The following is a 17,963-nucleotide window of genomic DNA, read 5'->3' on the forward strand; positions in this document are numbered from 1 at the left end:
CAATACTGCGATAAAACCTTCTGGATCAGTCTTTCATGTGGCACCTTGTCAAATGCCTTCTGGAATGCTAGACACAACAATTCAAAGGATCTCCATTGTCTACCTTGCTGGTGAGATCCTCAGTCCAGCAAGTTTATCAAACATGATTCGCCTTTTGTGAAACCGTGCTGACACTGGTGAATGGAGACAGAACACTGGCTTAGTGTCTCTGCCATTTGAGTCTCCCATTATTACCTCACCATTTGTCCTCTAAAGTGCCAAAATTTACTTTGACTATTCTCTTCCTAATTGAGCCAGGTTGGGTAACTCTATCCGAAAGCCTGCATATTGATTCTGTTCTTCTTATGGAGGTCCCCAAAATTAGCCAAATGAATGCCACAGGACTTTAACTCGTGAAATGCTCTCAACTCAAACCAGCGTTTAGAAAAACCCATGTTGTGTGCTCCTAAGACAGCTGCTCAAACTGTGTATTCGCAGAAATGCAATTTGCTTGGATCCATGTCTAAATTCTGAGCCAGCATGCCACCAAAGATGCTAAAAAGGTTGCTTGAATTGCAGATCATTGCCTGCACTCTTCTGCTCCTGACAGCAACTGCTTGAAATTAGATTTACATAGTTTGTCTCAGAGTGCACTCAGTCCGAGCACTTGACCTTAGGATGGGTTGTTTGCTACCATCTGAGTTCAGAATAATAGTTTGTTTTCTTTCTCTACTTCAAGGATTTGTTATACACAATGGCCTCATTCCAATGGTGAAGAAGATGCATATGTGAGTCTGATTGGTGATTAAAACCCACTGCACCGATTAACAAAAAAGCATGTTGCCTCTGGAAAATTCAATGCTAAAAATGTAGTAGAGCCACTATTGATTGCAGACAGTAGTCTTTAAAATAATAGTTCTCCTGAGGCCAGTTAAGCTGTTCAATATCAACAGGAAGATATTTGGTGATGCGAGCAGGAAAAAGATTTTACAATAATGTTTACTCTGCAGTCTGTTTCTTCAAATATAAGCAATAATTTATTTTTTTCATCTTCACAATAACCACATTTACCTGACTACAGCATCGATTCCGCTAGAGTACGAGTCACTCATCCACCTACACTTTACTTGGACAATACACTTTTTTTAATTTACAGTCTCATTGTACAATACATGGCTGAACAAATGTGAAAGTTAAAAGCTTGGATGTTAATAGTTTATGCTCCACTTGGCAGCAGAGAAAGTAAAGTTATGCAAAATGCTAGCACCGCAATGCATGTGGACAAGTATGCAAAGCTATTGGAATTTGGCATTATAATTATAGTTTTAATAACACAAACATACATTACAAAAGAAACCTGGATAATGATTAATGGACTTGTAAGAAAGTCAGACTCTTAACTTACATGGGCATAATATCATGTGAAATATGGCTCTTTGTTTTACAAATAACAGGACTGAAGATCATGGGGAAGATGACAGGAAGTTGCAACCTACAGACAAAGGTACCACAAATCGTAATACATTTTGTAAAAGTGATCGGTAACTGCTCGTAAAAACCGTAATCAGATTAGAAGCAGTTCTTAGATAGGAAAAAAGTGACATGCCACATTTAACGAGGCAATTGTATTCTACCACAAATCGGTAGTGTCCTTTATTATTTTGTTTTAAAAAAAGTCCCTTTCACACAGTAGTAACTGACAGGAAGGAATTGTAGATTCTTGTGCCATCTGGGGACTTGGCACCATGTGTCATGAGTTCTTGGATTGTCATCCAGTTGTCAAAGATTTTCTTGTTGCGCTTCCTCATCATTTTTCTGTGGCTCAGTTCGATAATGTTGACCTCCTTTTTGCCCTCACCGCCGCTCTGGGGGTTTTCCCTGAGGCACTCCAGACGGCTGCGCATCATGAACTCTCTGCGCCGCCGTTGTTCCTTGGCCCGCACGACATGTTGCTTGCGCTCCTCCTTGCTCCAGTAGCGGCCTGTCTTCATCTCACTCACGGCGTCGTCATCTGTGGTCATGCCACAGCGCTCCTCCTTGATCTTCATGGCACGCTCCTTGAGCAGGCGGTCACGCACTGGGCGCTTGGTGATGTAGCGAGTACCATCACTGCGGATCTTGACCTTCCACTCGGCCTTGGAGTCCGCTGTGGCCTTATGGGCATCCTTGCACATGCTCACCAGACTCAGCTGGCTGTTGGCATACTCGACCGCTGACTTTTGCTGGATGAGCTGCATGTAGCTTTGGTAGTGCCGCGCATGCGCAGGGATGTTGACATGTCGGTAGGGCGAGCTATGATAGGCTGACAGGTAGGGCACGTGCTCACCACCCTCGCCAGATTTGCTCCCCTCTGTCACATGTTCCGTGTCGTCACCAGGCACGGCTGTTTCCGGTGTCTCTGAGGAGCTGCTGACGGTGGGGCTGGCCTCCGCACTGATGCGCCTGGGTGACGGCGATGACGGTGAGGCCACAGCAGCAGCCTGGACAGCTTCGATGGAGCTCCTCAGGTTCTTTTTGTTGGTGATGCTGACAATTCGCTGCAGTGAGCCGTCAGGCGAGCGGTCCACAGTCAGGGGGGTGCTGCGGCAGCTCTCAGCTGTGTTGTAGGCACTGGAGCTGTCCTTGTCTGACTTCTCTGGGTGCTCCATGATGTCGGCCAGTTTCTTCCCCCTGGGCGAGTCGATGCTGGTGTTGTAGTTCCCGAATCCACTGCCGTGGATCGACCACACGTCGCCGTATTCCTCCCTCACCGTCTGCAGCTGGTGGGCCTGCATGATGTTCTGGCACTCCAACTCGATGTTCCTTAGCTCCTCGTTGAGCATCTCCAGCTCCCGGTCCACCACCTCTTGCTGCCTCCTGCCACACTGGATTGTGCTGGTGGAGTAGTAGAGATCAAACTGGCTTCGATTGCTCATCTTGCACTTGAGCTCCAGGAGCTCCTTGAACCGCTCGCATTCTTCATCCTGGGTGCCCACAAAGTCAGAGTCATTATATTCCCCCGAGATGAAGCTCTCGTTGCACTGGATCTCACTGCTGCCCAGGGTATCCTGGCTGTAGCCCAGGTCCCCCTGACTTTGCAGCGAGGTGCTGTTCTGCTCCTCTCCAAGGATCTCCTGTTCCGAACTCTCATCATTCCTCACACTGTCGTCTGTGCGGCCGAGCCCGCTGTCCTTCTCGTGGTTATTCGAAGAGGTAGTTGCAGTATCTGTCGTCCCACCATCTTCTTCATGTTTTTTCTGTATTGATTGAAAATAAGTTAGTTCAGATGCAGAATGGCCTGATAATCAGGTTGTATAACATTTTAAATCAAAATCATACTCTCAAAATCCCAAACAAATTAGCATACTGTGAGATCAACAGTGTAGAACAATGGTTGTCAACTATTTACAATCTATATCAATGAATTTGATGCAGGGATAGAGACCACTCTAGGGAGATTTACATCTGTCACTAAAATAGATGGGAAATTAAAATGTGACCGGAAAGTTTAGGTGATTGAGTCAAATTTGGCAGATGAAGCTGAAGTGGGTAAGTGTGAGATTATCCATTTAGGTTGTAAGAATACAAAGGCACTGTATTATCTTAATGCACAGAAATTTCAGGGTGTTTTGGATGAGAAGGATCTGGGTATCTTGTGCATGAATCACAAACTAGTGAGCAGGCAATAAAGACAAATTCAAGTTTGGCATTTATTGCTCATGGAAATAGAGAACAGTCACTGTAACTGTATAAGACACTGGTCACACTCATCCTGGAATATTGTGTACACTTTTGGTCCATTTACTTGAGGAGGAATGTATAATGTTGGGGGTAGTTCAGAGGAGGCTGACTAGATTGGTCTCATGAGGAGGGGTTTGTCTTGTGAAGAGATTCCGTAGTTTAGGCCTATACTCTCTCGAGTTTAGAAGAATGACATCAAATGGAGGTTTTCCAAAAATGTATGCTAAAGGATATGTGTAAAGTAAACCGAAGCTATTCCCTTGGGGCAAAGATGAGTTTTAGGATAAGGAGCAGCAAATTTAAAACAGATAAGGAGAAATCACTTCTCTCAAAGGATCCAAAAATCTGTGAAATTCACTAATCAGAATTAATGGATGCTGGGTCATTGAGAAAAATGAGGAAAGAGACACACAGATTGTTAATTAACAATGAGTTGAAGGATTATGGAGAGTGGGCAAAAAAAGTGGGGTCGAGTCTGAGAAGAGATCAGCCATGATTGTATCAAATGGTAGAAGCAGGTTTGAGTGGCTGGAATGCCTACTCCAGCTCCAAGTTCTTATTAGTTCTTATTGAAAACTACAATTGTTAGAAGGCTTAGCATGGTTAATGCAGGCAGGGCGGCCCCTTGTGGGTGAGTTTATGAGCAGAGGGAATAATATCAGAGCAAAGAGTCACCCATTTAAAACAAAAGAGGAATTCTTTGCCTCAAGAGAGTGCAGAATTCTTCACTGCAGAGGGCTTTCAATGCTGAATCATTTCTTTGTTTGAAAGTTGAGTGACAGATTCTTACTCGGGAAGAAATCAAGTGTTATGGGGATGAAGCAGGAAAGAGAAGTCGAAGTTCGTCAGATGTGCCAAGATCTTATTGAGTAGCAATGAAGACTTGATGGGCAAAATGCCTACTTTTGCTCCAAAGCCTGTTCAAGTGCTTGCTAAATGTAGCAGATGTTGATAACTTGGGAGCATTACGCATCTGCCTTGTACACCATATTTCCTTGAAGCAGCAACCTCAAGAGTATTTGCATTAATACAGTAGTTCATCACACATCAAAGAACCCTAATGCCATTCAAAGTTAATGCTGAACCTGTCCATTCCTCTGTCTGATCATAAATCCTTTCAATGGTTGGACGTCTGTCCCCTGGTAACAGAATCTTCTGCAACTGCAAACATTTCATCAGAAAAATTTTCATGTTCTCAATTACATTTGTGGCCTGAGAATGGTATGCATCTTTATCTACTAGCTGTGACAGCCAAAGTTTTTGGATAAATTTTAACAATGAGGAAGACTTGAATAGGGTAAAGGTGGACAAGTGAAAGAGGCATCTATTTGGGAGATGGAATTTTTCCAATGGAAGTAAGAAGGATGCAGAATAAATGAAAGAAACAAGTAAACCTTTCAAGGAAACAGTAAACTTTTAAAAAAGGAGCAGCAGAGAGAAATCTTATATCTGGATCAGTGGTGCTGGAAGAGCACAGCAGTTCAGGCAGCATCCGAGGAGCAGCGAAATCGATGTTTCGGGCAAAAGCCCTTCATCAGGCTTTATTCCTGATGAAGGGCTTTTGCCCGAAACATCAATTTTACTGCTCCTTGGATGCTGCCTGAACTGCTGTGCTCTTCCAGCACCACTAATCCAGAATCTGGTTTCCAGCATCTGCAGTCATTTTTTTTACCTGGAGAGAAAGCTTGTGCTGTCTGTACATAAGTCTTAACAGCAAACTGAAGAATAGGTAAGACCGTAATGTAATCTCAGGATAATTGATTTCATCAATGCAAAAATGAAGCAACAATGAATCATTAATGTCATTCAGTTATTCCAGGCCTATTCTGAGAAGATATTAATGTAGGTGCAGGGATTTACTGGAAAGGTACTTGTACTTGTGATGAGGGGCTTCAGTTAAGTGAAGACAGCAGGAAAGTTGGCAACAGAAACAGAAATTGCTGGAAAGACTGAGCAGGTCTGGCAGCATCTGTGGAGAGAAAGCAGAGTTAATGGTTTGGGTCCACTGACCCTTCATCAGAACAAAATGTTGGAATTGGAATGGTTTTCCTTAAATCAGGGAAGGTTAGTGGGAAATTTACTGAAGACAAAACAGCTGTGGAATGATCAAATGATGATCATATGATTCTCAGAGAAGTGAATTGGTTTTAGCTGACTGAAGAGCTTTACTAATGCTCAGGTCAAATAGGGATCACTGCCAGATAGAAAAATCCAGTGCCAGTTAGAAGTGAGACCATTGAGATGTATGGAATATGAGAACAATTGTGGACATCAGATTACTGGCTTCCTGGTTTATTCTCAATATGGTCTCAATTTAGATTCTTTACACAGTGGGTTGAGTGTTCATGGAATGCCCTGCCAGTAGCAGTGGTGAACTCTCCTTCTTTATGGTCATTTAAGCGGGCATTGGATAGGCATTTGGAAGTTATTGGGCTAGTGTAGGTTAGGTAGGATTTGGTCGGCGCAACATCGAGGGCCGAAGGGCCTGTACTGCGCTGTATCTTTCTATGTTCTATGTTCTATGGTCGAGTTTGGCACCAATCCGAACAACATAATGACAAGCAATGGATGAATTAATTCCATTTGATAGTCCAGTGTATGGCAACTATTAGCTAATGGTAGTGGGTAATCTGCTATCTACAGGACTATTCCTTGCTTGAGCACCCTTGTCTATTAGAGGTTGAAAAGCTTAAATCAAAGTCTTGCTGCTGATATGTTAGGAAATTGGAGGAAGGTCTTAACAAATTAAGTGTGGCAGTCTCAAGCTGGATATTAAGAACTGGACTCCTGACATTCACCTCTAACACAGACACAAATTCAGAGTCCAAAAGGGGCTGGGCAGTAAATACAATGCCACATTGAAGCGTGGATGACTCCCGAGTTATGGATGGAAGAATACAGAATGGGGTGACTCTAGTTAGTATGGGTAAAGGGTGGGAGCATTGAGACTGTATTTGTTCCTTTCCCAGAATGGACAATAGGCTGAAAGGTTTGTATCTGTACTGTAACTCTTCCATGATTCCACAAATCAGTGCAGAAACAAAATACATTCCAGGTGAGGTAAACAAATTTGACAACGAACGAAAAAGGTTAGAGAATTCTCAATGAAAAAGCACAAGTATGGCAGGACTGTGTTGATTGATTTTCTTTATTTCTAACAGCTTTGTGTCAATAAGCTGCTTTTTAATAAAGTGGTTCTGAAGGGCAAAATATGCGAATGTCACTTAGTGCAGTGCAAATATTTTCCATTAGCAAGTATCAGATGAGAATCTGTTAAGCTGTCATGAATTTTACCTGCTCAAGTGTGGTAGCTGTGAACTGCATTGCCTGATTGTGTTGCTGTTCCAACATATCCATATGAAGCTCGTCAAGAAATTCATTCCGGTCATCATCAAGCCATCCTTCATCCAACTGGCAGAAACGGGAAAGAAACAGGGTGTTACAAAAAAGGGCATGAGGGCACGCTCCAGTCACATAATACTGACTCTCTACCATGAAACAATCTTACATTGCTGTCCCGTGCACTGTAACAAGTGCCATAAATGCATTGCATGATGAAACCTGCAGATTCAACTGTTCCTCTGGTGTATTCGAGCTGCCACCAAAATCATTGACAACCCCCCCCCCACACTTTCTAAACCTCGAGATTTGCACTTATATCGCTTTCCGTAACTCTAGACATTGCACAAGCAATGTGCAGATATTGCAAAATGAAAGGATGCACTAAGTGTAGTTTAACATTCTAGCTCATCATTGCAAATCCCAATGGAATCCGACATTATACTTCATTCTAAGTACCAATTCAGGTGAATAATGGACTCATTTAGGACCATGGGATTCTCATATTTAAAAAGAAATCCTGCAAAGGATACAGGTGGAGACATAAAATACACCAAGAATCATAGAATCCCTACAGTGTGGAAACAGACCCTTCGGCCTAACAAATCCATAGCGCCCTCCAAAGAGTAACCCACTCAGATCCATTCACCTATCCTATTATCCTATATTTACCCCTGACTAATGCACCTAATCTGTACATCACGCAAAACTATGGGCAATTTGGCATGGTTAACCCACCTAACCCTGCACATCTTTGGATTGTGGGAGGAAACCAGAGCACCTGGCGGAAACTCACGCAGACATAGAAAGAATGTGAATACTCCACACAGACAGTCGGAATTGAACCCGGGTCCCTGGCACTGTGAAGCAGCAGTGCTGGCCACTGAGCCACCGAACTTTCACTCAAAATCTCACTGAAGCCAACGATGATGTATTCTCTCACTTTCATTCTGACATAACAATATAATTTGGCAGCTGCGTCAGAAATTCAGATGACCTAATGGAGACCTCTTTCGATACTTCCAAATTCGAGATTATATACAGAAGAAGACTACGTTATTAGATAGTCTTTATAAATCAGATAGAGAATGTAATGTCCTACGACCAGTGGGGGTATCCTCCGTCAGCACTATTTATCATTTACAACATGAAGAAGTATCGGGAGATATGGACAATCTGCTTAAAACATGGGATCAGGATTTGGGACTAGAAATATCTATAGAAATGTGGAATGATATTTGGGAAAATGCTAGAAGAATTACTATCTGTAACAGAACCCAGGCTATCCAGCTGAAGATACTTCATAGGGCCCATATAGCACCGGCTCGATTGGCAAAATTTAAGGCAGGAGCATCTCCAATGTGTCCCAAATGCAAAATAGAGTTGGGCACTCTTGTACATTGTCTATGGACTTATCATAAGATCCGTAGATATTGGACTAAAGTAGCAAGTACCTTGACAGAAATTTTAGGAACGGAAATTAGAGTGGACTCTATATCTCTCCTTTTGGGCTTTTCGAACTTTCCCTCCCTGGATGTGCATGGGAAGAGACTATTTTCTATTCTCTCTTTTTGTGCAAGGAAAAATATTTTGGTGAACTGGGTGGCTGAGTGCCCCCCTGGACTTTCAAATTGACACAGATTAATTATGGAATGTATTCCCCTTTACTTCCTTACAAATATGGTGCACTGAAAGACTGAATTATTTTATAAAATATGGCAGCCCTTCTTGAATTACATAAATGCAGATATTTCGGCCATCCTAACAAGGGCTTTTATTTAATGGAGATTACAAACCTGGCTGCTCTGGGGTCCCTTAGGAGAGGAATCCCGAACGAATACGGGTTTTATTACATTTGATGTTAATACATTCCGAGCATGTAAGAGACTTAAGTATACACTCTGGTTAGTTGTAGGTTAGATTAGTAGAAAGTTGAGTTTTGTTTTTTTTCTATTTCGGTATTTTTTTCTTTTGTTAAATTTTGACTATTGTATATTTGATTTAATTGTATATCAATGTTTGTATTTGAGAGTTTTGTTTATTTTTGTAAACTTGTAAAAATGTTAAATTTCTAATAAAAATATCTTAAAAAAAAGAAAAAAAAACAATATAATTTGGCAATCGCTGCAAATGTCACTGCTGGTCTTGATGGTGATCCTACCACGTTTCAAACTACTCGCAGACTCATCACATTGACGAAAATTTGACAGACGCCTATCCTTGACCACATGCAGGAGTCGTCAACACGACTCTTCTAGTGTCACCTTGATTCCAACTGTCCACATTGGTTGTTCTCTCTTGCTGTCCATAGCCAATCTAATAAAAACCTGGGTTCATGCATTAGTACCACTTCAATCTCTGCGGTACACTGTCCGATTGTAATCCAAGTGGACATGTAAAAATGTAGTGCTGAATGTTAACGCCTCCACAATGCCTAACCCGCAGCCGATACTCGGCTGAAAAACACGTCATCAAGCCCAGTTAACTGAAGTCTCCTTTCTGATAACTCATGGCGTCACAATGACCTGCTATGTTCACTTCAATGTCAAATGTGAAAGATGTCTCTTGTCGGGAAACTCTCCACGACCATTCCAACATGTGAAAAACTCCATCCACACAGCAAACTAATTTGTTCTCAATGCGATACTTGCCTGAATCTCTGGTCTGGCAACCAGCAACAGAATGTTCCTGCTTTCCTCGCTGGACAGTAAGGCCACGGCCTCCTCCCGATCTTGAACATCCTTCCCATTTATCTGCGAGAAACAAACAAATCATCAAGACTAAAAGGCAGCTGTTGCTCTCACACTGTTGACGGTTGACATTGGACAATGCAAATGACAACTCATCTCGATTAAGAATTCACATAGCTTTCCACTTTGTGACCAAAGTAACTGACACCAATCGATTAGGAACTCTCTGCACAGCATTGCTATCAAAAGACAAAGGAATCCTGACGTCAAAAGAAGCCTTAATGTTCATCAATGCCTAACATGTGCTCCATCGACTGACAGATACCCACCAACTCCAATCACTGACACATGACATGTGCCGTTCACCTCCCTTCCCATTAGAGGTAATGGATGCGTACGTCGCAGATTACACTGCTGCAATTGGCACCAGCCAACCCCAACTTGGACGGGGAAGGAGGCTGTGAAGAAACGTAATGCTGCCTGGTCTCATGACAGCAGCTGCATCGCTAACAGACCCACGACTACTTCACACTGTTGACACCGAACCACAACGTACTTGTTTGGGTTAAAACACAAACGTTGTTTGGACAAAGGCTCACTCACAATGCACCTTATCATTACGCAGGAAGAAACAACTTGTTAAATAAAATTTGAAACACTAGAACTTTTTCAAAACAGTTCCCAAAATGTAATTCACGCAAAAACTGAGGAGGTTAGCTTGTTAATACTTACATATCAGTACTTCCAAATATCAGTAGCGACAAAAGTGGTGAAGCTTCTTCAATGTACCAGACCCACCAGAACAGTGGACTGTCTTCCTATGCTCCTGCTTACCAAAACAAGATATGTCCCCATATACTCCTGCAATTTCATTAACAGCAGGTCAAAGTATTATCAAATTTAGCCCAGATTCAATTAGAAAGCTTGCCCCGCATTAAGGCAGCCCTTGAATCTCCAATACACCTGACTGGATGTCATACAGTTGTCACTGATTTAATGCCTTTATGCTCTGCTGAATTCACTCAAATGACTGCCCGACATGTAGGAGTGCCTTAAAACCAGTCACTCCCACATTACCAGCAAGACATGACTGCTTCTACTCGGTGTACGCAAAGTGGTCTTGACAGGAAACCTAACCTCTTTATTTCTCGCCTGAATTGATATTGTGCACATATATACCCTTTAACTTTTCCAAATTGTAAACAAACAAAAATAATCCTTCACTAACACTACAATTGTATACTTTTGTTCACAGTTTGCGCTACTCTCCCCAATAAACCCACTCCACCCACCCCCCACCCCCAAACCCCTGGTATCTTCCCCTGCAACCTAATAGATGCAAAACCTGCAGGCATACCACCTGCATCACCTCTATCCAGAGCCCCAAACAGTCCTTCCAGGTGAGACAGAGGTACACCTGCCTCTCCTCCCACCTAATTTACTGTATCCGGTGCTCCCACTGAGGTCTTCTCTACATCAGGGAGACCAAATGTAAACTCAGAGCACATTTCCTGAAGCATTTCAGCCAGGCCTGCAGGGGCCAACCTGATCTCCCAGTCACTGCCCATTTTAATTCCTCTTCCCATTCCCTCTCTGACAAGACCATCCGCGGCCTCCTCCATTGCCGCAGTGAATCAGACCACAAATTGGAGTAACAACACTTCATCTTCCACCTGGACAGCCTACAGACTGAAGGAGTCAACATTGAGATCTCCAATTTCAAGTAACTTCCCTTCCCATCCCCTGATTCTCTTTCCAGCCCCTCTTCTTCCTTCCATTCCTCTGATGGATCCTTCCTTCCAGCTACCAAGCTGATTCATTCCTCCCATCGACCAACCAGATGGAACCCTCTGCCTGTGTTCACCTATCCCTACTTCACTACCCCTCTGCCCCAATCCCCCCCCCCCCCACCACCACCTCTCCCTCGGCTTAATCTGCAGCTCCCCTTATATCCACCCCCAGTCCTGAAGAAGGGCTATACTGGAAACATTGACTTCTCCACCTCCAGATGCTGCCTGGCTTGCTGTGTTCTTCCAGCCCCCTGCTTGTCTACTTTGGATTCCACCATCTGTAGATTCTTTGTCTCTGAGTTATGAAATGAAGACAATATTTGCATCACCCCAGATCGAGTACACAAACAACATAAACCAAAAGCTACGATGACACCAACTCTCCTGTAACGTTGAAGCTCAAGTGTGTCTACAACTGCACCAACATGTTGTTTGAAAAACTGATCTACCTGCCAAATGCAATTCTCCTATTCCATCTAATCGTAAATAAATCACGCAATGAGCCAAGAAACTGACTATATACTTTCAGTTCAGGCTGAAATACAACTGTGAGCTGTATTCCCGATAACATTGAGAACTTTCAAAATCAATCTCAAATTTTACCACCCTTCGCAGTCATGTGACTCAAACAAACACACAAAGATTTCCACCAAATCCATAAAAAAATCACTTTCTCCGTTTTAAAACACGATTGCGACTAATTTCGCAGTTCCAAAGAGTCTGTCCGCAATCGTCACTTCAAATATTGCACAATCACTTCACTTGATACAAATTATACACTTCTGCTGATATAGTCACCATTACTGAACCAATTGGGAGGAAGGCTCTCAAATAAAATATCACACCCAATGGCAGGAAGAGACATTAGGCCAACTGCCGACCTCATTACAGAGATGCACATATTAACAATCTTTTTTTTAAAATGACATACATTTACAAATGGAATTTCACAGATTGAGGCCTCGATGAGCAGATGAAGAATGGACCACGTATTGCTCTCTGATGTCATGCAAGAATGAACAGAGGTTTGATTTTAAGAAATGTTGCAGATCTGAGTATTTTGGCTGAACATTTTACACATTGTGATACAAGATGTTATCGCCTTGAATTTGCCCATATCTCTCTTTGTATCACTGACATTCCCACCAGCACTACTATTCCATCCCCAAACACCAGACAGACATTGTTGGTGACTTTTTAACTACTCATTTTTTCCAATAAATGAGGAGCTTCAATGTCTAGACTCAAATGATCTGCATTATTGAGAAATCAACACACATTTCCCGAGTAAAATTGGAGAACATTACTGACAATAAACAACTCGTCGCTTTCAGTTTCACTTCTACATCCAGGCCTTTTGCCTTTGCAGTTGTAGTGATAATTTTTCAACTCCACTGTATATATGTGGGAAAGCATTTCCCTATTCCTGAAAGTCCAAAACCTAATTTGAAGTTTGCTCCACTCCACTCTGAATTCCCCCACCATGGGAAAACACACCTCTCTGCATCCACTGTTGGACTATAACCTGGTGTTGTGTGATTTTTAACTATGTCAGGTGTAGACAGGATAGATTGAGTGAATCCTCAGAAGAGTATTAAGGCAGTAGGAGTATACTTAAGAAAGAAATCAGGAGGGGAAAAAGGGGACATGAGATAGCTTTGGCAAATAGAATTAAGAAGAATCCAAAGGGGTTTTACAAATATATTAAGGAGAAAAGGGTAACTAGGAAGAGAATAGGGCCCTCAAAGATCAGCAAGGTGGCCTTCGTGTGGAGCCGCAGGAGATGGGTCAGATACTAAATGAGCATTTGGCATCAGTACTTACTATGGAAAGGGACATGGCAGATATAGAATGTAGGGAATTGGATGGTGACATCTTGAAAAATATCCATGTTGCAGAGGAGGAAGTGCTGGATGTCTTGAAATGCATAATAATGGATATGTCCAGAAGACCTGAACAGGTGTACCCTAGAACTCTGTGGGAATCTAGAGAAGTGATTGCTCGGTCTATTACTGAGATATGTGTATCATCAAGAGTCACAAGTGAGATGCCGGAAGACTGGAGGTTGGCTAATGTAGTGCCACTGTTTAAGAAGAATGGTAAGAACAAGCCAGGGAACTATAGACCAGTGAGCCTGACATTGTTGGTGAACAAGTGTTTGGAGGGAATCCTGAAGGACAGGATGTAAATGTATTTGGAAAGGCAAGGACTGATTAGGAATAGTCAACATGGCTTTATGCAATGGGAAATCATGTCTCACAAACTTGGTTGAGTTTTTTGAAGAAGTAACAAAGAGGATTGACGAGGGCAGAGCGGTAGATGTGATCTATATGGACTTTAGTAAGGCATTCGACAAAGTTCCCCATGGGAGGCTGATGAGCAAGGTTAGATCTCATGGAATACAGGAAGAACTCATCATTTGGTTACAGGACTGGCTCAAAGGTAGAAGACAGAGAATGGTGGTGGAGGGTTGTTTTTCAGACTGGAGGCCTGTGACCAGCGGAGTGCCACAAGGATCGGTGCTGTGTCTACTACTTTTCATCATTTATATAATTTAGTATATAATTTAGATAAATGTGAGGTTCTGCATTTTGGGAAAGCAAATCTCAGCAGGACTTATACATTTAATGATAAGGTTCTCAGGAGTGTTGCTGAACAAAAAGACCTTGGAGTGCAAGTTCATAACTCTTTGAAAGTGGAGTCACAGGTCGAAAGGATAGTGAAAAGGGTATTTGGTATGCTTTCCTTTATTGGTCAGAGTATACAGTACAGGAGTTGGGAGGTCATGTTGTGGCTATACAGGACATTGGTTAGGCCACTGTTGGAAAATTGCGTGCAATTCTGGTCTCCTTCCTATCAGAAAGATGTTGTGAAACTTGAAAGGGTTCAGAAAAGATTTACAAGGATGTTGCCAGGGTTAGAGGAGTTGAGATATAGGGGGAGGTTGAATAGGCTAGGGCTGTTTTTCCTGGAGTGTCAGAGGCTGAGCGCTGACTTTATAGAGGTTTATAAAATCATGAGAGGCACGGATTGGATAAATAGACAAAGTCTTTTCCTTGGGGTCAGGAGGTCCAGAACTAGAGGGCGTAGGTTTCGAGTGAGAGGGGAAAGATATAAATGAGACCTAAGAGGCAACTGTTTCACACAGAGGGTGGTATGTGTATGGAATGAGCTGCCAGAGGAAGTGGTGGAGGCTGGTACAATTGCAACATTTAAAAGGCATCTGGATGGTATATGAACGGGAAGGGTTTGAAGGGATATGGGCCTGGTGCTGGCAGGTGGGACTGGATTGAGTTGGGATATCTGGTCGGCATGGACAAGTTGGACGGAAGGGTCTGTTTCCATGCTGTACATCTCTATGACTCTAATAGAAACTCCTGGCAAGCCAAAGGAACGTCTCAATGAATTCTATGGATTGCATGTTTTGAATGTATTTTGTAACTTTATTTCTTACTGTTTGCAAAAATACAGTTCTGTTTCATAAAATGGAATTAAACTTGTAACAGGCAAAGCCATGAGTTGATAGTTAATTGCTCTTTACATGTAATTAAAATGTACTTATTTCTGATAACCACCCTCATCCCCAGCTTCAGAGGTGTGGAATTATGTGAGCAATTTCTGTAGACGTGATTCCATCACACAGGTGATTCAGGAATGCTATGGGTTTAGATCACGTTCTTACTTTTTGCTGTGATCCCAAAGTAGCAGGACGCGATGATCACTTCACTTTCCCAACTATGTTGTGACATCCCTAACGACAATACTCACAATGCCTTTGTTGAACAAAAATCTCTCATCCCCTGTGTCACATCAGTATAAGTGCTCAGCATCTTCAAAGATCTTTGCATCCTTTGCTGATGCCTAGCCAGCACAGATGTTGGTATAACCTCTTAGCAACAGTACACTTACACCATGATAGAGAACACTCAGGAGGCCAAATATTTTCTTGACACTTTCATCAACTGCTTCTACCTACTTTACATACTGCTCTGCATAAGATCCAGATTCTCCTTAACGTCACTCCACTTTGTAAACCCAACTATCGTTATACAGTACTTCAAAATACAGTGACAACTTTCTTCTACCACATGCCACTTCGTCAGCCTTGTGCTATGCTTCTCAATTCTGCAACTGTTCTCCTCGTTCCTTGTTACATTTTCATATTTTGTTACCACCAGGTTCAATGGCATAGGATACACTGTGCTCTGGTCCTGACATGGTATTCATCAGCAGTAGACAGTGGGGATAAAGTACCTCATTCCAAGTACACCTTGTCAAGTTCTGAAACCAGTTGCATGCATAAAATTGACCAAATGGCCAGGACACATTAGGAAATGCACATTTTCAGGTTTGAAAGGATAGATATACATAACTGGCAATCTTACAAATGTTGTGAGTAAAATGGTTCATAAAAGAATGAACACCCAATGATTCCCACTCCAATAAAGCAGCTATTACGTGACAACTGTTTCTAGTTATTTTGAACATTTCATTTTGGTACAGGTTCATGTTATTTAGGAGGATCCAATCTGATGGTTGCTATAGTGATTACAGCCTGAGCTACTCGCCTCGACATTGTAAAGCACCAGCTGTGGGATTGTATTTAATGCACAAAACTAGGAGACATCCCGATGGAATTAAAGCGACCCTGGACTTATCGCTCACGTGCAGCATTGCATTCAGTTGTATATGTCAGGGATGACCCTCAAAGGCAGTCACTTGCTCGCTGATCTCTCTCTTTTAGGGTCACTCACGTTATGGTCAGCCTTTCTTCCTCAGTCTCACCCACAGGGGCTGTGCGATTTCCCTCACACCAACGTTTCCACCTAGACTTACTTGAACGATCCGATCGCCCTCTCTTATACGCCCATCTTTCGCCGCGATGCTGTTTGGGTCGACCTGGAGAAATCAAAGAAATGATTAAGGTTAAGCGAATGAGCAGAGAATTTAACAAAGGATTAAAAGCAGCCATCTAAAGCAAGCAATCGAAGATGAATGCAGTTAGATTAAATTCCCTACAGTATGCAAACAGGCCCTTCGGCCCAACAAGTCCACACCAACCCTCTGAAGAGTAACCCACCCAAATCCACTCCCCTACCCTGTATTTACTCCTGGATAATGCACCTAACACTATGGGCAATTTCGCATGGCCAATTCATCTGACCTGATTGTGGGAGGAAACCGGAGCACCCCAAGGAAACCCACACAGACACGGGGAGAATGTGCAATTCCACACAGACAGTCGCCCAGGGTGGGAATCAAACCCGGGTCCCTGGCACTGTGAGGCAGCAGGGCTAACCACTGAGCCACCGTGCCACCCAGTTATTGATTCTGATTTGACGGCAGAATAAGTTCAGGGGACCAAACGATTAATTTGTGTGCTGACAATCAACAAATTTATACGTTTCATGGCCATTTCTGCAAAACTCAAGTTTGATCTAGTATCTCTCAGTTGCAATCTGTTCCCTCAGAAACTATACTTTAAATGCATGTACCCCAAATTCGAATCCATGTTTCCTAAATCAGGAAAGAAACATCCAAAGCACTTGGACATGCCAATAGAATAGGGACTCTAATTTGAGTGATGCAAAGACTGACTTAAAGGAAGGTTGGATATAAAGCACAAGTCAATGGTGTTGGAAAATACAGCAAGACATTCCAGACCATGAGGGAAACAATAAATGCACAGTGATAACAGAGGGCAAGAAGCTCTCAGCCAGTCACATTGCATAGCGATTACTAGATACTGATTTCGGGTACACACGATTACAATATAGTTTCTGAGGGGACTGTGATTGCAACTGAGAGATACTAGATCGAACTTGAATTTTGCAGAAATGGTACTGAAATGTATTGCGCAGTTCCTCGACCAATAAAGGCAAACATGTCAAATGCCTTCTTCATTACCCTATCTTTTTTTTGATTGTCAGTACACAAATTCATCGTTTGATGCTTCTTCTCAAATTGGCATTAAGACCCAAAAGCCAGAAACATTTTTCACATAATGGGACCCATATCAAAAGGATCAAGATCAGCAAGTGGATTTATCAAGATCCATTCGAGAAGGGAGGGAGTGTGGTCCGGGAGTACACTTCAATGGAATTTTCCACTGTTCCCAGAATAAACCAAGTGAGAAACTCTGATGTTTGCCTTGACACAGCTGAAGAGGTCTCGTTGCTGGTAGGTCTCAGAGCAGGATGCTTAATAGCCCGGTACCATGTGGCTGACCAAATTGCGTAATAGTCTGAGATGTAAAACGGAGGAGAGGATTTGAGACAAAAGAGGAAAATGGCAGAGACTTTTGACAAGGTACAAAGATTCGTTGTGGAGCATGCCAGAACACAGATCATAGAACTGTGCAGCACAGAAATGGGCCCTTCCATCAACGTTGTTGTGCTGAACATGATGCCAAATTAGACTAATCCCTTCTGCCTGCCCTTCATTC

At 42.6% G+C, this 17,963-nt stretch overlaps 1 protein-coding gene across 2 annotated transcripts in view; it reads right to left on the bottom strand.

Moving 5' to 3' along the window:
* Window positions 1-993: 993 nt before the first annotated feature.
* pdzrn4 (PDZ domain containing ring finger 4) overlaps window positions 994-17,963 on the bottom strand; it is a 472,471-nt gene continuing 455,501 nt past the window's right edge. For both annotated transcript variants that reach the window (XM_060839983.1, XM_060839982.1), the window contains 4 exons: window positions 16,355-16,417; window positions 9,690-9,791; window positions 6,994-7,110; window positions 994-3,215 (listed from right to left, as the gene is read on the bottom strand). In XM_060839983.1, the coding sequence (XP_060695966.1) occupies window positions 1,662-3,215; window positions 6,994-7,110; window positions 9,690-9,791; window positions 16,355-16,417 (1,836 nt within the window). In that variant the 3' untranslated portion in view covers window positions 994-1,661. The remainder of the gene's footprint in view (window positions 3,216-6,993; window positions 7,111-9,689; window positions 9,792-16,354; window positions 16,418-17,963) is intronic.

Source organism: Hemiscyllium ocellatum, chromosome 19 (assembly GCF_020745735.1).
Source record: "Hemiscyllium ocellatum isolate sHemOce1 chromosome 19, sHemOce1.pat.X.cur, whole genome shotgun sequence".
NCBI lineage: Eukaryota > Metazoa > Chordata > Chondrichthyes > Orectolobiformes > Hemiscylliidae > Hemiscyllium > Hemiscyllium ocellatum.